This window comes from Cyclopterus lumpus, chromosome 24 (genome assembly GCF_009769545.1).
Source record: "Cyclopterus lumpus isolate fCycLum1 chromosome 24, fCycLum1.pri, whole genome shotgun sequence".
Lineage (NCBI taxonomy): Eukaryota > Metazoa > Chordata > Actinopteri > Perciformes > Cyclopteridae > Cyclopterus > Cyclopterus lumpus.
Genome location: NC_046989.1, coordinates 10,525,794 through 10,550,740, shown reverse-complemented (window position 1 = coordinate 10,550,740; position 24,947 = coordinate 10,525,794). Strand labels below are relative to the sequence as shown.

Below are 24,947 nucleotides of genomic sequence, written 5' to 3'. Positions count from 1 at the left end.
GATCATTTGACCTTTTTAGGCCTTGAACATTTATGTAAATTAAACCATTCGAGAAGTTTAAAGGGGAATAATTATTTGCCAGCAACATCTAAAACATGGCAAGGACTTTGCTTTTTGTGAGTTTAGATTTTAACGTGACAAAAGCTCAGCTCGTATTTTTAATGCAACATCTTGTGTAAGCGTCACACGAATGTAGTCGAGTTAAAGTACAATATTTCCCTCTGACATGTAGTGGAGTAGAAGTATAAAGTATCATACAATGGACAAACTCTATTAAAGTAGAAGCACCTCAAAATTGTAGCGAAGTACTTGAGTAATATTACTTTCTTTCCACCAGACAAAAAACATTCATTGGGGTTCCTCCACATTCTTTTATTCCTCTGCACTCAACACGCAAAAGGCAAGAGAGAAATCGCAGTATAGAAAAGTGAAATAGTGTAAACATCCATGTGCACAATTACAATCAATTCAAAACACCACACGATCTGGAGATGTTACCAGACATGATACGAACATTTACAAACAAGTGTAAGTGTAGCACTCCACAGAGATAAAGTTAGGGAAACATTTACATATTTTTGCTATATAAAAATACATCAAATTCAATTTGCAAACATATAGAATATGTAAATCAGTTCAATATAAAAGTACTATAACGGGACAGAAACGTGTAGTTATAGTGTGCTGCCTGATAATGAGGTACAGTGTACAAGCGTAAACAACTCACAGAACAACACAGTAAAAAGGTTTGAGGAGAAATATAAAGACTAAGTTTAATATTGTTAAACAACACAGTAACCAAGAAAAACAGCGTCAGTGTTCCCTGTAAGGCACCGACACCCTTATAAGTGCTCCTTTAAAACTAATAGCTGATACCAATATACCTAAAAAAAAAATATACCAGAGACCAAACAATTTTGTAAATTGTAAATTGAAAGTCTATTAAAGAGCCAATGCAGAACAAAAACTACTACAACAGATATATTCTCCCGCCCTGGTCGTATTAATTGTGCCAAGGACAAACAGCTAAAACCAAGATAAATAAAATGATGTGCTTATTGTATAAAACTGTCAAGAAAATGACATAAACCTCAAAAGAAAAAAGAAAAAGCGCTCTCTCAAAAGGTGCACAGACAGTGCAGTTAAAAGGCCTCGGCAGGTGATCTGGTGCGTCTACTTCAGAACAGTATTCGGGGAAATAGTTTGTGGCCCCGAGTTTAACTCTTGATTTGAATCAATAAAACCTTATCCTTAAGAAAACCGGAGAAAATATTTCATAAAACCCCAAAGAATAGGAAACGTTGTCGACGGCGTTACCAAAGAATGACCTCAATCCTATAAAAATGCTGGTGTTCTTTTAACAGATCATTTTTCATGAAAGCAAGATTATATTTCAGAGCGTAGTTTTACGTTATTCCTTTTTCGCGGGCTGCTCAATGAGTTTCTCCTTGTGGTACTTCTGTCCGATCCCGTAGGGGACGTGTGCCGATATGGTTCCCAGATCTTTGGCCCCCTCGATGTGGAACATCTGGTCGTCAAAGAAAATGTGCGGTTTGATTTTCTGCAGCAGGGGCCCTTTGGGCGCCCCGGCCAGGAAGAGAGCCTCGTCGATCTCCAGGCCCCAGCTGCGGAGTGTCTTCAGGACGCGCGCCCCGGAGCTGGCCGCACTGCGGGCCGTCACCAGGTAGGTTCGGATGGGACAGGTGATGCGCTCGTTCTTGGCGTAAAACTTTCTCTGCAGCTTCCCCAGAGCCTCCAGGAAACACTTTAAAGGACCCTGAAGGAGCCAAATAATCAAGTTTAAATGTTTAAAAACAAGGAACACAGGGACAGAGGGGAGAGAAACTAAATGTACACACAAGAGTGCACAAAGGCCAAAAGGAAGCCGGAGTTGATTCAAAACTAGTTTCGACCAGCAGAGCAGGTTCCTAAAACAGGGCCTTGCTGCGCCCCACACAGGTGCTGTTCTCACAGCTATGACATTTGATAACTCACCGTTTCAGTTTTGTTTGCTTCTTATTTTAATTACTTTCTTTGTATTTTGTTAATCTCTCTTGTTTCCTGGCTATAATTGTGAGTTAACGGCAGCGTAAAACACTGCATCTACAGTATTCAAGAAAAATTAATGACAAATAAAACAGGAAAATCTGAATGGAATGAAAGAATGCGATTGGAGAGGAAGGATCAGCATTGGATAACACGACTGCCTTATAAACGTCAGTATGAGGCTTTGTTTGCATCCGTATATAGTCTCTGCGTGAGGGGCCAGTGATCTTAAAGAACATGGAAACCAGCGTCAGTTACCAACCTGTGCGAGAGGCTTGTTCTCAAACTCCTTCTCGTGCTCAAAGAAAGTGTCCAGGCCGTGTTGCTTCACGATGATCTCAGACTCGTCTGAGAAGAGGACGGCGTCACCATCAAACGCCACTCTCAGCTGGGTGTCGCTCAACTCATTCTCCGTTTCTGGCATAAACATTGTGGCTGCAGCGATGCCTGGAGGAGGAGGAGGAGGAGGAGGAGGAGGAGGAGGAGGAAGAGGAGGGGGGTGGGGGTTAGAAACAGGCTTTGGGATGTGCATCCATCGCTATGTTTTATGGAGAATGTTTGATAACCGACAGCTGCAGGCATCGTCAACTTCCTATTTTGATAACAAAGCTTTAACCGCCATGTCAGGTTTGATTACTGACAACTTCTTTCTTTTCAGTCACAGACGAGATTCACGTGTTTCATCTCCACAGTTCGGCAAATCTGGTCTTACAGCTACCGGGACATTAAAGGAAAAATTCTGAAAAACGTCCACAGATAAGTTAATACACAGAGCTTCAACTGTAGGAACTAGTTCCTTGAGGTCTGTGGATTATCTTCAGTATCCAAAGTCATGATTTCTAGAAAGAGGCATTGCTGTTGAGTTTTTCAAAAGTATATTTTGGCACTTTGAGCACCACAAAGCGAGAAGCTTGAACCTACAAATGTTTCGCGATTTATGCTTGATGAGCGACTTACAAAGTTTCCCGTCGACTACTCAACTAGTTCCAGCGCTACATTGGAGTGTCGGTGTTTCATATCAGTTTGTTCTGTGTGTCTTTGGATGACCGGGAGCCATGAACCACACGGCTGTCTTCCACCACAGAGAGAGTCAACATGCACGTGTGTCACTTCATCAGTGAAGTACAAACACATCTCCAGGCTGCTGAAAGCAACTCATGCATCAAAACAAGGTTGTGCGAGATAGAAATCATCATTATATAATCCAAACGCAGCAGCAGCATCATCATCATCATCATCATCATCACTTACCTTCCTCTATGGCCTCTGTGACTTTCTCAGAGTCCTTGGAGAGGTAGAGGTTTGTCATGTAGGCCTTTAGGTAGCCTGTTGGACTTTTCCCTCCGGTCATACAGAATCTCTCGATGGTCAGATCTGCGAGTATAAAAACAAGTTGGAGATATGTGCTGCAGCGGGCGAGCCACCAATCACCAGTGTTGGAGATGCAGCGTACCGTGGTGATTAATGCTGTTTATGAGGCGTACTCCAACTTGGGCGTGGTTGTTCGTCATGAGGACGATATCAAACAGCTCCTCGCTGTCCGGGTAGAGCTGCCTCAGTCGAGAGTTGACGGTCATCAGCGCCTGTGAGAGAGGACAGACCGCTTCGCATCAAAAGCCAGGATGTTGCATCGAGAGCGTTCAACGAGGTAACGACACAAACGTTACGACATTGTTCCGCAGCTTGCTTTTTTTTTTAACGAAACATCGAGGCATTAAAACAACAGCTTTATAATCCATAGAGCGTTTTATACATCTTTGTATGGACATGTGCATTACAGTTAGACTTATAAATTGTCCGGGCTGACAGACCGCGTGATGTTAGCTCACCAGATGTACTGGTACCAGTCTGCAGTTCAGCAACAAAGTTTGAAATCATTTTGGCAAATGTGATGCCTTGACAGTTTGGCCACAGAGAGCACTGAAAGGTTTATTTTTCCCAACTCTTCATTATATATTATCATTTTATCAATTTATTTTTAAGATTTGAAGGACCAGATTCAGATGATCAGATTTCACTCTATATTTACCCATCCATGTGCCTTAAAAAACGAATATTGGTCGGACTTTACAACGAACACAACTTTTTCTAATAATAGAGAAGCCTCTAGCGAGACACTCGTTAAAAAAGTACGATAAATATACATTCCCAATAGGTGTTGCAGTATCACCCAACAACCAATACAACAGCCCTGGAAATAATTATACCTCCACAAAGGTTATAATGCTCGTTTTTTAATACTGCTTTAAAGACATTTTAAATTACATTTCATGGTTATCTTAGAAGCTCTAGTGTGTGATATTGCATTTTACTGAGGAATGTTTCTGATAAATTGTCCACCATGATCATATCGATGTATGCAAGTTATTGAAAACAGATTTCCTTACAACTCAATATAATTCGATAGCACCACAAAGTACAGCCTCCACACTGTCCATAATGTTGTGTCAACACCTCTTGATATAGAACTTGTTCAGGAGTGCGTCCACGAAAAAATGTTGCTGGACACATTCAAGAGGGCACAATCCCAGGAACTGAACTTCAATCAACCTTTAAAAGGAAGCTGTGCCGTAGTTTTTTACCTCCTTAATCCTTCATCAACAACAAAAATCCTAAACAATTTGGGATTTTCTGTCTGAAGAATGGGGTGAATTAAGGACTTGTATGACTGCATTTCATGAAGAATTAAGCAGATGGTTTTTAAATCAAATAGTTTTTATATAGGGATTTTTACTTGACAGTGTTCACTTTACTTTACAGTTGTGTGATTGTACTTGGATGTGACGGTGCCAACATTCAAATACCTGCCTTTACATGACTGATTGGGGTGTGGCCCGATGTGGAGCACGGCTCTTAAAGCCCTCTGCGTGTGGATGAGGGGGGTTAACCCGGCTCACGGAGCCCCATTGTCGGGCAGCGGACCGAGACCACAAGGTGCATGCATGTAGCGCAATGACGCAGCACGCCCAGCGGACAGAGACCTGGCGGCAGTAACGGGGCCTCCCTACCTTGACGAAGGGAAAAGCGGCTCCCGGCATCAGCGGCTCGTTCTCGTGCTCCACCTGATAAGCCACGTACTTCTCCATTCCTTCGTCCTCGTAGATCTTCCTCTCCGCCACCATGTTGAAGAGGGTGCGGGACGAGACCGCGATGGTGACCGCATACCGGGGCTTGGGCTGTGTGAGTGGGGGAAACTTACAAAGTCACGCTCAGTGTGCGAGGAAGTGCGTGCAGCGGACGCGCGCGAGCTCGTGGCAATTAAACTTATCAGCAAGAAGATACTCACAGGTCTCGGTTTGTTTGTTTTGAGATTGTCAAAAAAAGCTTTGGCCGCCGCCCAGTCTTTCTCCTCTCCGCTGTCCTCGGTGGGAGCGGCGTCGTTTGGTTTCATGGCACTCATTCTTTTACCAACTTTAAGCCCTAAAAACTCATACAAACCCCGGTTGAAGGTGAGGCTACGGATGCTTGTAAAGTTTGCGGAAATGTGTGAAAGAAAACAGTGGCGTGTCCACACGTAGTGACGTCGGCGGATTCCTTGCATTTGGTTGGCTGGTAATTCTTCTGGACCTCCCCTCTCTGCACACTCCACGGTGCTTTTGTTTAAGGGCCTTTTTGTGCTGGGCCCCTTAGTTCTAATTAAGAAAAAAACAATGCTAAAGCATATTATTATGTTTGGCAATTAGTGTGCAATATTTGAGAATGAATCATCAGTTTGGTCTCCTTCTTTCTTCTGAAATAAGTAATAGTAATCAAGTATTTTTTACTTAAGTACTATTTTAAATATTTTAATTTACGGCAGTAATTAACCCTCCAATGAAAGCCAGGCCCTGAAGGCATCCTTCTGTGCATGCTGAGCAGACAGCTCTGGGATGTGGACTTGAACAGACTGGACACGGCTGCGTCCAAAGCTGCATCCTGTGATGCAGCTTATTACCACAAAATGTATTCTGCAGATCAAAAATATGTTGCTGAATTAATCGTTTAAAAGATCGAGGCGTCCAAAATCTGATTTTTTTGAAGATTTCTGACGTGTGGTTGCCACTTCATAGCTTGTGAGTCAATAGTTTAGAATTTTTGATTTTTCGAAAAATAAACTTTGTGGCAAACACAAGTTTATGATACTTACAAGTTTGATTCAGCAAGATAATATTTGAAAGTAAAACGGCACTTTCATGAGTTTTGAAGCGTGAATGAAATCTGCATATAGGCGAAAGCCAACAGCTATAAACGTCCAGTCGCAATGGCGAGTAGACTGTGAACTAGTTGGCGTGACGAGGTTTGTAGTCTTTTAGTCACTTGTTGGCAACCAGCTTTTTTAAGACTCTAAAAGCTTCAAAGGGACTTGACTGTCTGTCTCAACTTGTCCATGAAATGTGCAGATTGAGCAACAAACTTGTTGTGATGCAATGGAACGAGAGAGATCGACATCTAGTGGCTGAATGTTACACGCAGCAAAGTACAATTTTGAGCTACTTCATACCCCACATTTCAGAGGAAAAGTTTTTTACTTACTACATTCATCTGGCCGCTACTTCCCAGATTAAGATTTTATAGAGAAAAACGTAAGCCTTTTGCATGTTTTTTTTTTCTCTCTTCAAAATTAGTGTCAAATTTGAGATATTCACGAGTTGTTTTGTTTATATAAGTGTTCAAATTATTCAAGATAAAACGATACAAAGAAAAATGGAAAAAAAAGTCCAAGAAATTAATAAAAATTTGAACTTGTGTTTTTCTATTTTCCTGACCCATTAATCATCTCACAACCTCTCTAAATTATCCTGTGACCTTTTGAAGGGGCTCGACCCCTAAACTGGGAACCACTGCCAGACTAATTCACTAACTGTGAATACAAGTAACTCCACCTGAGCAGCTACAACCATTAAATGATGCATAGATATTGATTAACAATGTAATATAATGACTTAAACTGCATCAGTCACAGGAGGCAAATCACTGCAGACCAAGTACTTTTACTTTTCCTGCTAATACTTCTGTACTTTTATTTAAGTGACATTTTGAATGCATGACTTGTCATGGAGTATTTTTGTCATTGTTGTCCAGGTGCTTTTGAAAAGTAAAGGATCTTCCTCCACCACTATAGAGGTCAAAACAATCTTAAATCTAAATTTAAAACTCTTATTTGGTCAATTTAAATTTGTAAAATGACACTCTGGGACTAACCCTATGTCCAAAAAGCAATATATATTCCTAAAAATCTTTCTCATTTGAAAATTATACCATAATTGTTTTTCAATTATTTGCCTATATTTCTTTCTAATCAAAACTCGCTTGAACTCATCAATGATTTGTTTGGCAGCTACTTTGAGAAAGATGAGTGAAACAAAGTCCTTTTATCAGGGTACACTTTTTTTCTTGATTTTGCTATTAAGCAAACAACTAATTTCTTTACCCCGAAAATATTTCGATGTATGTAAAATGTTATGATTGACTGTCAATGTAATCCCACATAGAATGGCCCAAATGTTTAGTATGGTAAATAAAAAGCAACTAACTGTACTGCACGACAAATAGATAACTTATGATTCATTATATATTTAGAGGTGTCTTTATTTAACATAATCTTGTTATATTGCCTTATACCACCATAAAATACACATTGCCCATTTTGCACCTGGGTAGGTTATTTGTAGCCTTTTTATTACACTCTTGTATCGTTCCCACTTTTACTTCTGATATGAATGTTGTCCTCTGGGGTTTAGTAGAGGCTCATCTCATCCTTTTTATCCAACAATTTGTAAAATATGTTGAATATTCGGCCTACGAGCGTATAGTGAAATAGCAAATGCCTATGCACACGCACACACACACGAGCGCGCGCGCCAACACACACACACACGCACACGCACACGCACACACACACACACACACACGCACACACGCCACGCACCGTCCACTGGCACATGAATGATCTCCCTCCTCTTCCCTCCTCCATCACACCCCCAACAGTTGGTAGAGTCCGGGACGGAGCATCATGGCGATAGACGGTAAGCACTCGCTCTCAGGTGTCCTGCGGGACTCGTGTGAAACTTTGCTCGGGTCGGAATGAGAATGATGTTTGTCAAAAAAACAACTAATATTGTTGTATTCAGACGTCTGTAATGCTGAAAGCAGTTTGTGTGTGTGTGTCAATGACGCCGTGCCGCAGTGCTCCGGAGCCGGGACAGCTAGCGGCACGAGGCTGATGCAGGAATGTTGTGATCGAAGGGATCCCATGAAGGATGGGATGCGCTTCACGCGTGCTCTCTCAGCCGCGTGAAGTGACGCCAAAGTGGACACGGACACACACGGTCCCGCAGCTTTGATTGACCCAGTCACGTTAAAAAAAAATATTCGATTGAGACACGCCTGTATAGATTAAATATCAAATAATATGAATATTCATGTTCTAACTGCTACCAACAAGCACAGCAGGCTGCTACTGAGCATCACATGACAACTTTGTAACGGCTTGAGTTTGAAAGCCGTGGGTAATGCGTGGGCCACGACGGCGATGGGGACGCCTCCTCACGGCGTCAGAGAAAGTCACCGCAACACACATGACACCGAGCAGCGACACCGAACGATGCAGTCAGTGGAGAGCAGGCGCGTGCCTGCCCTGTCCCGTCATGCACTGTTCTTTATTATGTCACGTGCAGCCATACGTGCAGCCTGTTTGTTGATACGCGTCACCTGAGAGAGAGAAAGAGAGAGAGAGAAAGAGAGAGAGAGTACGGTTTCATAAAGACATATAGGTGACTCAACAGTGGTAAAGAAATATATATATCTGCAACTCACATTTTATAGACTATATACAATTACTCTATCCTGAATTAGGCCCATCGTATTCATGCAGCAATGGTTTATTCTTAAAAGTTAAAATATATATTATCATTCAAAATATTCCAATCAGAGTTCAATGTGTCTTCAAACATATATATTCAACCATCATCCTCATCCTCATCCTCATCATCATCATCCATAGACCCCAGAATGTATATGTAATTGTGTTGGTAGGGTTATGGTTAGATGGCACTTTGTTGGACTTCATTGTTTTTAGCTCAGTGAAAGTGTCTGAGAAATCACCTAAAAATAGATCTTCCTCTGAACTAATTTTATTCAAAAACCAGGCCGAGCTATTTTTGCAACTTGAAGCTTGGGGTTTTACTTTAACCAATTACAAAACCTTCATCACAAACAAGTGGTTCAGCCCTTTGATATTTGAAAAATATACAAGTAGAGTTAGCCTATTAAAAAAAATACGGCTTTATACAACTGAAGAGGAAGATAACCTTCTTCCCCTCATACTGTAAAGAGACCACTTTTAAGGATTGATATCCTTAAAATCAAAAGTGGGCTCTTTACAGTATGCGTGTTAAACTGATTGCTGCATTCTGGCATGCTTTTTGTCTCTGAAAGAATAGCCAACAGAGAGGTAATCTGACATTAAGTGTCCAGAGAGTGTCTGTCTGCTGTGTGACACAACACAAGTCGGCCTCAGAGCTTTCTCTCTTTCTCTGCCTCTGTAGTACCTGAATCATTCAATAATGAGGTGAAGAGCCAAGACAGAGAATGTGTTAATCAAGTGATACAAGTGTTAGTATCCTTCATTAAATGCAGCCTCAGTGGGATTGTGAAGGAAATAATGGAGTGAAAATAGTCAAACAATAACGTATTTCCAGATAATGTAATACGATCATATCAATTGGTGATAATTCGGTGAAACATGTCATAACCTCACATTTCCACAACAATATCTTCATGCTGACAATGTCCCAAACAGTTGGGGCATCGAGTTCGGAGGTCATAACCTTTTTATTTAGATCTGGTAATTTATTGTTTGTCGCAACCAGGGGAGAGTTCACGTTAACCACACACACTTGAGTGTAATTTAAAGAATATATATATATATATTTTTTATAATTCAATTTGACTACTTGTAGACCAATAAATACATACATAAATAATTCAGTATTCAGAGAATATTTAGGCCTTCATGTTAGGAAACACAATTATTCCTGAAATATTACTTCTTATGAGATATACATTGAAGTAATAATCACTGCATTTAATATGAATAAGGCATAACATGAATGGGCTTAATCACACGTGTTGACCCATTGTGAGATATTTATTCCATTGAAATTAGTTCTGCTTTTCAGATGGTTACAAAAAGCTTACAGTGTACTTTTTATGGTTATGGTCTAAGTGGTTTTCAGTACTTTACTAATGAATGTCCACACTATTTTAAATGAATACCTACATTTTCGGAATAGCCATTATTTCCACCTCTTTCCTGGAGAAAGCCACTAAATTTGTCCATTAAATACTGTATGAAGCTGGGACCAGGAGACTGTTAGCTTAGCTTAGCATAAAGACTGGAAATAGTGGGAAACAGCTAGCCTGGCTCTTTCCAAAGGTGAATAAAAGCCTACAAGCTCCTCAAAAAAACTAAATATTTAGCACAGCCATACAAAGAAGAGTTCCTGAATGTAACTCATAATACCATAACCATAACACTTGTTTACACTTTAATATTTTTATAGGCGAGCTGTTTGCCCTGCTTCCAGTCTTCGAGCTAAGATAAGCTAAGCTAACCTGCTCCAGGTTTACATTGCTTTCACAACATTTCAACAATATTTTTTGCCCCCAATTACCTCCCTTTTATGGCAGATTTATGTTAACCTGATGTTCAGAATTAACCATTTGATTTGATTGAGCTTTTGTTTCTCAGTTGGTTCCAGCTTTATATTTGTTGGCATAACCATCTGCCAGCTTCCTTAATCTGAGGCATAAACATATGTTTCTACCGTATAGCCTACTTGGACTCATATTTATAACCTCTGACTCCCAAACTCTCTCTCTCTCTCTCTCTCTCCCCCAGGAGGGGGGAGGAATTGTGGTGTTCATGAGCTCATCTGTGCCAGACGAGGTAAGGCCACGTTTCACTTTGCACATTTTTCAAAGTCACATATTTTTGTTTGTGTTTGTTTTCATTCGGAGCATCATGGCGCTCGTGCTCGACTGGACGCCACGACATCGCTTTAAAAGCATGTGCAAATATTTTTTGCCTTCAAGCTTCCTCATTCCTGTGAATGTTCACTGAAGTTTGGCGTATAGAAAGTGTCTCGAATATGGACTTCACAAAGCTGTCTGCGTGTGAATTATGCATGGCGTATCAAGTTTTGTTTCACTTCAGCAAAAGAAGGCAGCTGTGTGTTCATGATTTATTCAGCGCGGAGGTTTTGTTTCGTATCAGAAGTCCATGTGTAAGCAACATTTCCACATCGCCGACTTACTTTTTAAACAAGCGCGCCCTACAAACGAGAGCCAACTGGTCTGAAAGCTTAAAAGTGTGGATAAGTTATCACATTAATGAATTAGTGACGGTCAACGTTGACGTGCTTTGTCTCACAGCGATGTAGAAACACAACGGAATGATTTGTTTCCCTTCTTTTTATGTCACAGAAACATTGTGTCGAAATGAGCGCACGTTTCCTCCGAGGTTATTATTCATTTGCTGTTTGCACATTGAATGCTTCAGTGGCTGTGTTTTCATGTTTATTAGTCAGCTTACTGAAGTCATTACCTCGAGGAGAAAAAAAAGAAAAGCTGATTGAATCCCACGCTCTTTTCAGAGTCCTGGGTTCAGCCTCAGTTCATATGCCGGAAAAAAAACAACAGATTAATTTTCTTTTCTTTTCAGACACAAACTTTGTACACTCAGATGGGATGGGATAGGGTGGAAGAGAAATTGAAGTGGCTGAGAAGGGTCCACTTCAATTTCAGGCTTTTCTGAGTGATGGGTATTACATCAAAAAATAACTGACAGCGGGGCGAGCCTTTTCAAAGGCCGAGTTCGCTACCGCTCTTCTTTCCAGTGTACATTGACGGCATCGGCTTACCTCAGGTGTCTAAATTATTCAGCTGTTGTTGACATGTACAGAGCAGGGCCAAGTGTCATCACAGGGCCGTCCACTGTGTATATTTCAACAGGCGGCTGCAGAGGTCATCCAGGCACAATCCACACAACTGTCTGCAGCGAGCGTTGACACGCAAGCCTGGCAAGTGCTGGCCGGGGCCGGGATTTATTGCAAGTCGGATTACTTCAGTGCAGGAACACTTTTGTTTTTCCCTATTCTTGGATCATTTACTATCTAAAGCAGCAGAAATACTGATAGTGCTTTTTGGGAACAGTTGGCTTTAAAGAGGATATTCGTTTGGAGAAGGTAAGCCTCTGCCGCCATGTCGGAGCTCTTATCTCCTAATTCTCTGTCCATACTTTGGGAATTTGGCATTCATTACTCTGGCAGTCGGCAACAAGCAGCAGCACTATAGTTTTCCGGCCGCAGTGGTCTCTGCCTGTTGCCATGGTGAAACAAGTCTCTCCATAAGTTCAGTCTGTTGTCAAGAGGGTTGAGAAACGATCTCTCTCTTTTTCTCTCGTCCTCTCTCGTTTGTGCTCTCAGTGCCAGAACCAGCTTTCACACTGTTGACCCATTTCATCAGGCACAGGTGTTTCAGAAGTGAACACCTGCCACAAAACACATGGTACAACACTGGGGCTGTTGTTGTGGTCACTGTCCTTCACAGACTGCACCCGCTCAGCATCCCGAGCCAGATATTTCCCTCAAGAGTTGGTGGAGGCTAAAAGAGAACGAATATTGGACTAATGCTCGTCATTCCTAATGGGTGCTCATGTTTCAGGTTTCTCAAGCTCTGCGTTGGATAACACAGGAGTCTTATAGCGTCTGCCACACAGGGAGAAAATACTACAACGTGGATGTGATCTTGCGAACAGAGCTTTTTCTAGCGTAGTCCGTAACAACACAAACTAATGTTGCTATGCCAACACTTGGCCTTGGAAGGAACGCTAGGTTACTGTTGTGGTAGTGAGCTCGTTATCAGGACAACTTTTGCGCCACGAGGGAGAGCAAACACACCCGTTATTCCATTCCTCACGATTTGGTTTTTGTGTTTTTGTTTTTAGAAAGGCAAAAACAAGAGACACCACTCTCCAAACGCTTTCAGTGCAAAGTGTTGCTCGACGGCAACGCGCTCACCACCTCGACATGTGGACGATTGCTATGCTACGACTGGTCAATCGCTGCTTAGGGGAGAGGTTAAGTGAACAGTCAATATAAAACACCTGTGTCAGTGTCTCCCTTGAAATACTAAGGGATTAATTATTGAATATGTCCACATAATTGTCGGATCAAAAAAGTGCTTCATTTTACAAGCTGCCCTTTCCACTGAGGTCTTTAGAAATAGCCGACAGCTCACGTCTGGCGTTTTCTGCAGCTGAACTGCGTTGTAGCGCATTAAGTGCAGGCCCAGTGTGGTTTGGCTGGTTTACCGCGTCTACGTTTCAGTTTCAGCCCCTTTGAGGCTCTCGTAAAAATAGCACATGAGCAGCGCAGGGCTGCATGGTTACATGAAGTATGGTTGGCCTACATACACTGCTGTAGATTGTATCTGTTATGCCTTTGAAGTGGAACAAGCAGTGACTGTTTAAAAGCACAATAGCTAATGCTGACTGAGGAGGCCACATTTTGAGAGAGTTTGATTCCCAAAGGAAATGTGTATCATGGAATCGATTTTTTTTGTGGTATCAAAGTGGAATTGTTTACAGCTGTAAAAGCTTTATTTTGTATTCATTCTTTAGCTCGCAGCCATCTGTGTTTGTTTTTATTTTTTCTTAAAAATAACATCTCCAACAATCTGTTACATCTCCGAAATCAGTATCATGTTAGTATTCATTTTTTGGGTTTTTCTCTTTTCTTCTTGGTCCTTCTTTCCTTTTCCTCCCCCCGACTCTCTTCTTCCCTCCCTCTTCGTTTCTGTTCTTCTCCTCCTCAGTCTCTCCTGAGCTTCTGGGTGTCCTGTCTTCCATTGCAGCCTTCATGGCGTTGATGGCTCTGTTTTTTCTTTACCTCAGCAACAAGCTGTCAGTGGAGAGTCCCGCAGATCTGTCACATCTCAGTGGCTTTAAGAACAACAAGCCAGGTACTCAACACACACAGAGATCGACCACAGGGGCGCCATTTACACACAGGATTCAGTGCGGAACATGTTCCTTTGAGGGAAATGGTTGCTCTGATGCAGTTTATGAACTGGGATAGCAGTGCTCCCAAACCCCAAAATATCTATCAATAACATACAATAGACACTTCTCATTGTAAGGATACAAACATAAGGGATATACACAATTTGTTCCACCTTAAGTGGGTTCATTGTATGTTTGCATGCTCAACTGTGCAGCTGTATATTTGAATGTGTATTTGTGCGTGGTCATGTTTGTCTGATTCATTAATAATTCAGGTTTGGTTTTTATGAAAAAACAAGACTAACTTTCGAGCCACCTTTTCCATAGATATGGATTGCCTAATTTTAGTGTAAGTCATGCGATATTAATAATACAATAAGCTTCTTATAGCACAGGACAGTCGCTACTTTAACTGTCCCGTCAGATTATCTCACCAATTAATAAACGTCTCAATGAAAAGGGTGCTTCCTCGCTCCAAGAGCCTCGCTCCTCCTTCCTCAAAGATGGCTGACCTTGATTAATTCTTGGATCACGGGGCCCAAGGAGCGAGGAAGCATAATTAAAGCACCCGGAGTCGGAAATGTGAACAGAGAACTGTGGGGAAAAACACGGAACGTGTCATGGATGAGTTAAGTGGATGCTTCACTCCTGACAAAACTGAGACCATGGAATCTATATATTCTTGTGTTTTTACAGTGCGGCATTGATTTATTTACATCATACTGTGATTGTTTTCTAAAACCCCATTATGATGTCTGAGACTTTAGAGCACAGACAGTTGAATACAAAAACATTGTTACCAAACATGTATTATAATCCTGACCACCATATGGGTTTGTATGCACGTGTTGATCTCAGCGCACGCTGTGATGCTGGCGCTGCACCCTTCTAACGACTACATGTCCGTGTCAGTGCCTCTGATGAGATAATCTAGCGGCCAGCGTGGTGACGGGATCAACGGCTGAGAGATGGCTTTCTTCAAGAGCTTCCAGCAGAATCTCCCATCTGTCAACATTTCCTCCCTCCTGGACTCGGTCACCAGCCGCGTGGATGACCTGGCCAACGCCGTCAGCGACGTCACGTACGCTGTCAGCGACCAGCTGACGGAGCAGGTCACCACGATCATCAGCAAGGTGGAAGATGGTGAAAACAGTGGCCAGGAGTTTGGTCAGACCTCCACGGCACAGGAAGGAGGAAGCAAGGCCAGCAACACAGCCTCAAGGGCCAACCAGGCCAGTGATACCAACGAGGTGGAGAGCACGGCGAGTCAGCTGGAGTGGGAATGGAGGGACGGATGCTGGCGAGTGAAAAAGACAGAAGCCGAGTTGGCGGTGGAAGAGAAGAGGAAGGAGGAGGAGAAGGAGCTGCAGGAGAAGAAAGAGCAGAGGAGAAAAGAAAGGCGAGAAAAGCAGCTCGAGAAAGAAGCCGTGGCACGGAAAAACAAAGAGGAGTTCCAAGATGGAGAGCAAGAAGAGGAGGCCGATGCGTTCCAGAAAAAAGACAACAGTAGCGGACAAGAGAGGAGGTTGAGTGTCAGCGGGGACAGCTCCACCGCTAGATCTCCTCCATCACCGGGTAGAGAAGAAGAGGTAGAGGTGGCGGACAGCCTTGAGAGAGAGGGAGATGACGAGGAAGAGGCGGAGCCTACTAGATCTTCCTCCACAGCGAAAAAGAAAAAGTCAGACAAGAAGAAGAGGAAAGGAAAGGAGAGTCTGGAGAAATTGAAAAAGGCCTCAGACGTGGAGAAGAAGAAGGAGAAAGGGAAGAAAAGCAAGAAGAAAAAAAAAGGAAAACAAGGTTAGACGGTGTGCTGCTTCCATTTCACCGCCTGGGTCTCTTCTTCTTCTCTCTTTGGAATCATAACCTGAAGTTCTTACCCTGAGATTCAGCTCTCCAGAGTGACATGTGCCAGTTTCAGCCTCTGCATCTTTGCTCTTGCCTCACTGCACATAACGTGTTTTGTAAGACAAATGTAATGTTTGAACAAGAGGCTCTGTGTCTTCTATCCAGAGGGGGTTTTATCAGACAGCGAGGAGGACAGAGGCCCCGAGGCTGAGGCCCTGAACGCAACGTCTGCGTGGAGCAACACGTGCAAACAGTCCACTGAGCAGGGCGGCGACAGCAGTGAAGCCTCCAACGAACGGGGTGAGAGCGTGCAGAATTCTACCAAAGACACACTCATAATGAAGAAGGAATAAAATATTAAAGCACATAAAATGATTGATGATTGATGACATAACAGCAATCATCGGTGGGGGACGAAGTACTCAGATATTCTTTACTTTAATAAAAGCAGTAATACTACAGCAAATACATACTTTGCTACAAGTAAAACTCAGGCATTCAAAATCTTACTTGAAAGTACAAAAGTATTAGTATCAAAGTATACTAAAGAGATATACATCAATCATCAATTGCTTTAATGTGGAAGCTGGTAAACGTAGGGCTATTTTGTTTACATAAGTCCATAATAATACACCATAAATCCATAATAATACATCATAATGTATTTGTTATATTATGGATTATTCATCTGATTTTGCAAAGCAAATAAAGCTGTCAAATAAATAAAAGTAGTGGGGTAAAAAGTACAACAATCCCTCTGAACTTTAGTGAAGTAAAAGTATACATGAGCAGTAAGTATAATATATCTATATAACATATTTAATATTAAGTATGTATAACCCCTATTAAAGTAAAGTACCTCCAAATTAGACTCAAGGACAGAACATGTACTTAATTACTCTTCAAACCTTGATGTTGATGGTAACATTGACATCAGTGAGATATTGGTACCATGTTCCTGTTTGTCCCCACAATAGTTCAACGATGTTCCGATTGCGTCTCTGTTGAGCTCTCATGGCACTTTAAAGGCAAAGGCACCAATCTCACTATGATCAAGACTTTGTGAGCATCATTTGATCTCTGATTCAATGTCCCGGGCTCTTTTGTGCCTTCAGTGTGTTTTTTTAAATTCATGTAATAAGGTATTATTAGTTAGTTATATTATTTCCCATGTGAGAGTTTCAGGTGAATTTGTTTTTATTTCAGGTTCTCAAACGACTCATTCAACTCCTAAATTTATAATTTGACATTATGGTTATTACTCTTATTCAAGTCATGAGTTGTATTGATCTTCAAACTCTCAGCAAGAAGGCAAACAAGCATATTTTTACAAAACATTGGAGTATTTTTTTAATTGTCTTTAGAATTACGACATTGTATAACAATACACAGTAACGTATCCCTTACGTGTTTTCTCCAACATTTCATTGGACCTACGTGGTGCTGATGACACAGAGTTTAAACACCTGGAGGCTGTTTCAGGGATGGGGTCCCCTATGGGTCCGGCACAGTTTAAGAGGTTAACGGGACCCTGCGGTCGACTGTATGTCGCATACTTAATGGTTATTTCTGCCGAGCACAGCAAGTCTCCAGTTACACGCCTCTTATATTGCACTCCTCCCTCTGTATCCCCTTTGTCACTGTCACTGTTGTGAAAGCAGCCAACAGGATCCAGAGAATAAAGATCAATTCCTCCGTCAGTGAGTCCCAGCCTCCTCCGTACCAGGACGACGGCTCGGCGCCGCGCGCGACCTCTCGCTCCCGCTCGGAGCGAGAGGTCATGAGAGGGTCGTCCACCCAGCGCTGTGACAGTGAGGCCAGTGAGGCCAGTGTCGACCAGGACACTGAGAGCTACCTCAACAAAGGATGTGATGAGGACATACCCAGTGACAGCACCGCTGTGCTGGGACCAGAGGTGATGATGCTGCTGCTGCATGCTCCCCTTTCTAGTAGAAATGCATTCATATTTAGTTTATGTACTTCACCATAACCATAGTACACAAACCAAATGAATAAGATATTAATGTGAAGACCACTCGTGTTATTAGATGACTTGTTTACTGTCAAAATGGTGCAGTGGAGTCAGTTACAGTTGAAGTCATCTTAACATAAGGAAAGGTAAGGGTGTGTGTGTGTGTGTGTCAAATATTTGATTCAAATTGGACTATGAAAATATAATTTCCTTGTTTTAATAATTAACTTGAGGGGCGTTGATATGCTTTTTCAGCTTTCTTTCTCTTGTCGAAAAACATTCTCTGACGTAACAACGAGCTGAGGAGCAGGAGGTTTGCAGCAGGAAACAGCAACCTTTCAATGTGTCGAGACATAACATTATTAAAAAGAAAAAAAGATTCATGTTTTCTACTTAAACAATGTTCAATCAATCTTTCATTTTAAATGGTATGATTTCATTAACTTAGCCATATTTATTCCCTAATATTTGACCGACATCTCTTGGGGACTTAAGTAAATGAACTGTCTGTAAGTAATAGGAGGAGGAGGTGGACGAAGGTCCCTCTAACACTTCAGATTGCCTCCTCTTTCACACTCTGACTCTCTCTCTCTCTCCTCCATTCAGGACGGCTCCGGTCTTCAGCTGCCTTCCGCCTACGAGCCAGAGCCACTTGCCAAATACGGCACGCTGGACGTCGCCTTCGAGTACGACTCCGGTGAGCAGTGGTTGGCAGTCACCGTCACTGCGGCGACAGACATCCCCGCTCTCAAACAAACGGGCAACATCGCGTGGCAGGTCCACCTGGTCCTGCTGCCCACCAAGAAGCAACGGGCCAAGACCGGCGTGCAGAAGGGTCCGTGTCCCGTCTTCACGGAGACTTTTAAGTTTTCCAGAGTGGAGCAGGAGGCCCTGGGGGACTACGCCGTTCGCTTCCGCCTGTACAGCATCAGGCGGATGAAAAAGGAGAAGGTCCTGGGAGAGAAGGTGTTCTACCTGACTAAGCTCAACCTGCAGGGCAAGATCGCTCTACCTGTCACTCTGGAGCCGGGCTCTGAACTCACAGTGAGAACACGTTGTGGAGATCCATCTGGCACTCGCTATTATATCTGAAGCAATACATTAGTCCTTCGGCTTCAACGAAGTACACTTTTCACAATCTTCTTTTTCTCAATTCAATTTGAAAAGTCTTTTGTTCAAACCCAAATAATATTCAATTTACCATAGCGTAAGACCAGGGAGTGCACACATCACACACAGTGAAGAACACCTTATGACATTTAACTCTGTGAGGCCGTACTTGAACTGAATGTAACCATGTGAACATGCTTATGTTTAGCAGGTTAAATGTTTAGCATCTACACATTTGCTAATTTGCACACCGCTATGGCTAAAGGGAATGCTATGTGTTGAATATGTACGTTTTGAAAAAGCGATGGCGCTAGATGTCACATGTTCATTCTGAGGGGAAGTAAATGCCTGTACTATATTTGGCCCGTGGAGGAGTTGTCTGACTAACTGCCCGTTGTTTCATCTCTCCAGGGTTGCGGCTCGGTGGTGAGCGTTTCCCGCAGTGCCGGCGCTCTGTCCCATCGCTCCACTGAAGACTCCTCTTTGCCGGAGCTCCTCCTGGGTCTCCTCTACAACTCCGCCACGGGACAGTTATCTGCCGAGGTCATGCAGGGAAGCCACTTCAAAACTACAGCGTCCGATAAACCCGTCAGTACGTACACAAGCATCCACGTTAAATCCTTTTTGTGGCAGCTCGGTTTTGAGCGTTTTCCTGATGAACGTTTTCTTTTCTGGAAAGTTCTCCTTATTGTAGTGTGGCTACACATCAGCAATTGTTTTGGCAAGACTCCCACCAGCTGACAAATTGTGCACCATTACATTTTAATATTAATTGGCAACCAGCACCAGCTTTTTAATGCGATTAAAGCCACAATGCTGCTTATCGGAGGGCCCATGAAAGCTGACCTTCTGGTTTGTGTCACAATCTTTAAACTGCTTCCTGTTTTTCTTCTTTCCACCTTTGCGTGCCGTGGTGTGTGCCGCAGACGGTCTGTTCTGTTGTATAAAACACTTCGTAGGGGGGCAGCTTTATATCATGAGAGGTAAGTCGGCAGTGAATTACTAGCAGTCTAATCAGCGGTAGGAATCTTTGAATCACAATCCACAACATCACATATTTGGATTAAGTTCTGTTAATGCGCCAACAAATGATGAAACTTGTAATCCGTCAAATATTTGGGTACATTCACATTTTCAGAGCAACACATTCTTTTTCTCTTGTGTTTTGGTTTTATTAGTTGTGCTCTCAGCACTGAAGAAGTAGTTTCATATTTCACCGACAGATAGTTTTGAGATTTTGAGATCTAATCTCAGCATAAAGCCATATTTTTCCACAATGTTGAACTACTCTTTTAACAATTACCCCTATAAGCATCATATATTTTAGGTTTCAGTTGTATCTTTTAAATATTATGTTGTCATTGTAGTCTAATATATCTCTACATGTTCATATTTGAGTAACGTTTTGCAGTAATGACAGTTTAAAAATATTCTACCTAGTTAGTGACCCACCGGCAGAGAAGTGTGTGTTACAAGGTTAAACGATTACATCAAATTACCAGAATTAGTTTTACTCATTGTGAACAGTATTTAGGACAATCCACAGTGATACCTGTGGAATATTAACAAGGAGAGTAAATCTGGAAAGACAAGTTTGCAATTCTGCATTATTGAATAAATGACATTTAAATTGTATTTGTTATGTTGTGATTATCTACTTGACTTTCTTAGGTAAAATGTAATCATCTAATAATATGTAATTCAGCTTTGGCAAAAATGTAGCACTCTTGCCAGCGCATTTTAATCTGGGGATAAAGGGGATGAGAGGGACCGGACACGAACCACCACGTAGCACGCTCTACCCGTTGAGCTACCAGGGCACCCCTGAAATATCAGTATTATTGCTGTCAGCACCATCTATGAAACAGAAAATCTCAAACATCTAAATAAATATACACAAGCACACATTCTAATGTACAGTACCGGTCTTAAATCCTGCTCTTCGCCGGGTTCTGGTTCGGTTTACTTCACTGCACCGACTCTGCTTCCAAGGTTCAACCAGAAAAAACTTGAAAAATGTGCTCCGACATAAAACCAGTGCTGCACAGTTTGTTGCAGCAGTGATATCCCGCCACTTGATGTCACTCTCTCATCGCTCTGCCACACTTCCTTTCAGACACCTACGTGAAGCTGACCATGCTGGACTCGAAGGGGAAAGAGATGTCCAAGTGTAAGACAGCCGTGTGCGGCGGCCAGCCCAACCCCACCTACAAGGAGACCTTTCTGTTCCAGGTGGCGCTCTTCCAGCTGTCCGAGGTGTCTCTGGTGTTGTCGGTGTTCTGCCGCCGAAGCAGCATGAGGCCCAGGGAGAGGCTGGGCTGGGTCTCCCTGGGCCTCAACAGCACCGGCGAGGAGCAGCAGAGCCACTGGACAGAGATGAAAGAGGCGGAGGGCCAGCAGGTCTGCCACTGGCACACCCTCACCGACACATAGGGCCCACGATTTATGAACACGGACATCGACAGCATTCCCTTGGAAGGTCAAGAGTTCGGTCGGAGCAGGAAGCACCTTGTGTGACGTGCGTGTGATGTGTGCGTGCGTGTGTGTGTGCTGCATACAGGTGTGAGGGCGGGCATCCCGGTCTTCACTGCCAGAGACTGCATGCATTAATACCCTTTAATCTGCAGACTGACTATTGGTGGAGGCGTCAACTCCAGCGCCGGCCTTTTTATCGACACAGGCTGAAAATTAATGACATTATGACTGAACATTCAAAGAACAGAAAGAGGTTTCACAGTAATTCTGCCTACAGCGAGATCTGCATGTACACCAACTGTTTACAGGACAATGTTAAGACACTTCCAAACATCTTCTGTCTCTGAATCTTGGACCAAAGAGCTCAGTCCATGACTAGCAGACTCCTCCCTGTTTCTTCTGGGCTTCAATGGCCACCAGCATACCAGACATTTCTCTATCAGTCATAGCCATTGGCAGAAGAGAAGGCAATGAAAAGACTGTTACAAAAGGGCCTATAACATGCTGCAACTATGCTTACAAGCAATGCTTTGTACAGTTTGTTTACATGCACATGACATTATGCAAGATACATTCATTGGTTTCCCCTTTTATGTTTTTTTCCCCATCATCAGTCAAATGGTTTACCAGATTTATGGGTGTCTCTTTGGGTTATGTGTTACACAAAGACAGCTTTTTATTGTTTTATTGTGGTCTTGCATAACCCGGTACACTATGCATCTGACGCCACTTTAAAACGAGCGGAATGACATTTTGTCTTGTGCTCGCCGAGTCTCTTACAGAATTGGACACAGCTCTGCATGCCACTGGTATCAAAGAGCAGCTTCCCTTCCTGTGTCATACAGATTGAGCTCGTTTCACCATTCAGCCTTCTGACAACTCAGCCATGTTCATTCATGTAGAAACACGGTGCTTCCCGCTGAGGAGGAATATGCAAAAGCCAATTCCTCCTCCAATAAACCTGGCCGACTGAGGCTGTGCCGATAACAGCAGTGATTATTGAATAAAAGTTATACTAAATTAAAACTCAGTCCAGAAGTTGTAATCGGGTTGTACCTACAAAGTCAGTCTTTAATCCTCATCAGGAAGAGAAAAGCTAGGAGTCAGAAAATCCCCCCCAAAAAGACGACCGACGACTCCTCGTAGGACGACAGCCACGCCCCCGTGTCGGTCAAAAGAACAAATAGCTCCCCCGTCTCTCTGCTGGCTGAAGGGTGTGGACTGGGTTCCTCTTCTCGGTGATGTCACACCCCTCCTCTGGGTTTGGGGTGCTGCACCACACCTCGCCCCGTCACTTCTCCTGCAGGGCCACATTTCTTCAAAGTCAAATTTGATTCATTCTAAGAATACAAACCAGATGTCTAGCATGATGACGTCTGGTTTGACATCGATGATCTGTAGAAATCACAAAGTCTGAACTACATTAAAAAAATTATATATATATATATATATATTACACCTAGCAAAGGGAAATGTTATTATGTACACTTAAATTGAAGCGTAATTGACGTTACAAAGCTGTTATGAATGTTGTCATCACTACCACATTGGTAATAGAAATAGTATGCAATTTCTGTACCATTAAGGTTTCGGACAAAGCCTACCTCAAAATCTCACATTGGCCTCCTGTCTTCTGAATAGATGAAGCATGGGATTTCAGATGCAACCCAAGTATGTCCCAATATATAGTATGTCATATACAATAAGCCAAAAATGCCAGGATGTCCCACTGCAACTGGTCACATTTGGCAAGCGATTGTTCTTTTCTGACTCAATATGGATCGAACAAACAACATATACAATGTTTCTTAATAAGTTGTAGAGGTGAGCCAGACAAAATGTGCCATTTCAATTATTTATGCTAAGCTCTCCAGCTGATAACTGTAGCTCCATCTTCACAAGACAACAGGATGTGGCATCAATTTCATCATCATTACGCAAAGTGGCGTTAACTCATCAAGAAAAGAAAAGAAGTGCTGGAATGTGTTTTGCAAAGACGGAGAAAAGAACGAGTCTGCAAGCCAAACAATGTTTTAACAATGTTGAGAGTTTTTATTTCCAATCAATCTGGCCTTCAATGGTAAGTCTGACGCTATCATCATCATCAGTCAACGTCAGTCTGGCACAGCGCTGCAGGTGGCTGGAGCCGCGCCTGTAGCCGGGACCCAGGAGCACCTAGTTTCACAGCTCCTAACAGGGCAGGGCTCTGGGGCCTTGCAGGGAATTCTATCCTGCTCTGGGCCACGGAAAACCAGCTGTGCCACAGATCCTAGATGGGGGGGGGGGGGGGGGGGGAGGCTTTGACTTCCAACGTACCAGCTGACCCCATTCATGCCCCAGGACAGGTTTAGTCAGCCGGGTAATTAAGAGGCCCGAGAGCTTCACTAAAAGGTTTTCAGGTGAGACGAGGTTTGGAAACCGGCTGGTTTTTTCCATCTCTGGTGCAGCACAAGTGTGAATTTGGATTTGTTTTGAGCTGTATGGCCAATTTATATCAGCGTAATTAGAAATGTGGCTCTTTATTTATCCGGGAGCTAAAAATGCTTATCAAATATTTGCATATTTCACTGGAGGCCAGAGAGCAGCAGCAGCAGCCACCTGGTGCAGGTAGCCGTCTGGCTTCAAAGACACTTTACTGCTCGCCAGCTGGCTGCTGCAGAAGCTCAGCTGAGGACAATCGGGTCACCTTGACGTCTATAAAACACGTCGGTCGGCCCGGGTGCTGCTCTCAGGTCAGTTAAGTTCCTCCTCCAGCATTCAGTGGCACACGCACGTTTTCCTTGGCACAGACGTACGCTCATGGCTCAATCAGGTTGGAACCTCTTTGCTATAAAAGGACTAATAAACTACAATGTCTTGTCATTTTATTGAATGTGTCATTATCGGTTTAAAAAAATGTTTTTTTTAATAATATATTCAATAAATATACAGGAACCATGGACTTATGGGAGTTTTTGTGTCATAAAAGCATCCTCACAGTTAGAACCTTTTTGAAGGAAAAAAAAATGAAAATAAACCTATCCAAATATATCTTTTTAAAAAAAGGGATCTGATTCGGTTGATTTTTTGTTCAGATTACAAGAATTAAGTCTGGTCAAAATAAGGACTTTGGATCTAAAACACAAAGGATCCTAAAAAGTACCATGCAGAGTGGATACGGGAACCAGACTGCACCCGTTCACACTGCTGTAAAGCAGCCACATCGTACCGATTTGGCAAAGAAAACATTCATCAAGCAATGGTAAAAAAAACAAAGTGAAACCAACAAGGCGACACCATAAAGTGACGTTTCTGTCTGAGCTGGGAAAGGGCGACATAACCATGGCGGGACATATCGAATACTTCCGTCTCAAAACCAGAACTGGCAATATATTAAGACAATAGTTTAATAGTTTATGCTTATTTGGTCTCTGTTGGAGAGTTAGATGAGAATATCTGGAAACACTTTAAACAAAC

At 42.7% G+C, this 24,947-nt stretch overlaps 2 protein-coding genes across 2 annotated transcripts; one reads left to right on the top strand and one right to left on the bottom strand.

Annotated features, from left to right (window-relative positions):
* Positions 1–351: 351 nt before the first annotated feature.
* Positions 352–5,545, bottom strand: LOC117727396 (cytosolic 5'-nucleotidase 1A-like). The gene is made up of 6 exons (XM_034527678.1): positions 5,333–5,545; positions 5,055–5,222; positions 3,500–3,629; positions 3,298–3,420; positions 2,309–2,493; positions 352–1,777 (listed from the first exon to the last, which is right to left on the bottom strand). Exons 1-6 carry the CDS (start codon positions 5,444–5,446, stop codon positions 1,412–1,414), a joined length of 1,086 nt encoding a protein of 361 aa, XP_034383569.1. The 5' UTR covers positions 5,447–5,545; the 3' UTR covers positions 352–1,411.
* A 2,493-nt stretch (positions 5,546–8,038) lies between these two features.
* syt14b (synaptotagmin XIVb) lies at positions 8,039–22,475 on the top strand. The gene is made up of 9 exons (XM_034527676.1): positions 8,039–8,051; positions 10,928–10,975; positions 13,903–14,049; positions 16,100–16,234; positions 17,596–17,849; positions 18,513–18,950; positions 19,428–19,608; positions 19,943–19,999; positions 21,133–22,475. Exons 1-9 carry the CDS (start codon positions 8,039–8,041, stop codon positions 21,447–21,449), a joined length of 1,590 nt encoding a protein of 529 aa, XP_034383567.1. The 3' UTR covers positions 21,450–22,475.
* Positions 22,476–24,947: the final 2,472 nt, after the last annotated feature.

What these genes read in the sequence shown, in the direction of transcription:
- syt14b (XM_034527676.1), top strand. An exon ending in CTTTAAGAACAACAAGCCAG is followed by an intron (nt 14,050 to 16,099) that starts GTACTCAACACA and finishes TCTTCTATCCAG; the next exon opens with AGGGGGTTTTATCAGACAGC. An exon ending in AGCGTCCGATAAACCCGTCA is followed by an intron (nt 19,609 to 19,942) that starts GTACGTACACAA and finishes TGTGTGCCGCAG; the next exon opens with ACGGTCTGTTCTGTTGTATA.
- LOC117727396 (XM_034527678.1), bottom strand. Translation starts at nt 5,446, where the DNA reads ATGAGTGCCATGAAACCAAACGACGCCGCTCCCACCGAGGACAGCGGA. An exon ending in AAACAAACAAACCGAGACCT is followed by an intron (nt 5,223 to 5,332) that starts GTGAGTATCTTC and finishes CCACTCACACAG; the next exon opens with CCCAAGCCCCGGTATGCGGT. An exon ending in CCGCTTTTCCCTTCGTCAAG is followed by an intron (nt 3,630 to 5,054) that starts GTAGGGAGGCCC and finishes CCTCTCTCACAG; the next exon opens with GCGCTGATGACCGTCAACTC.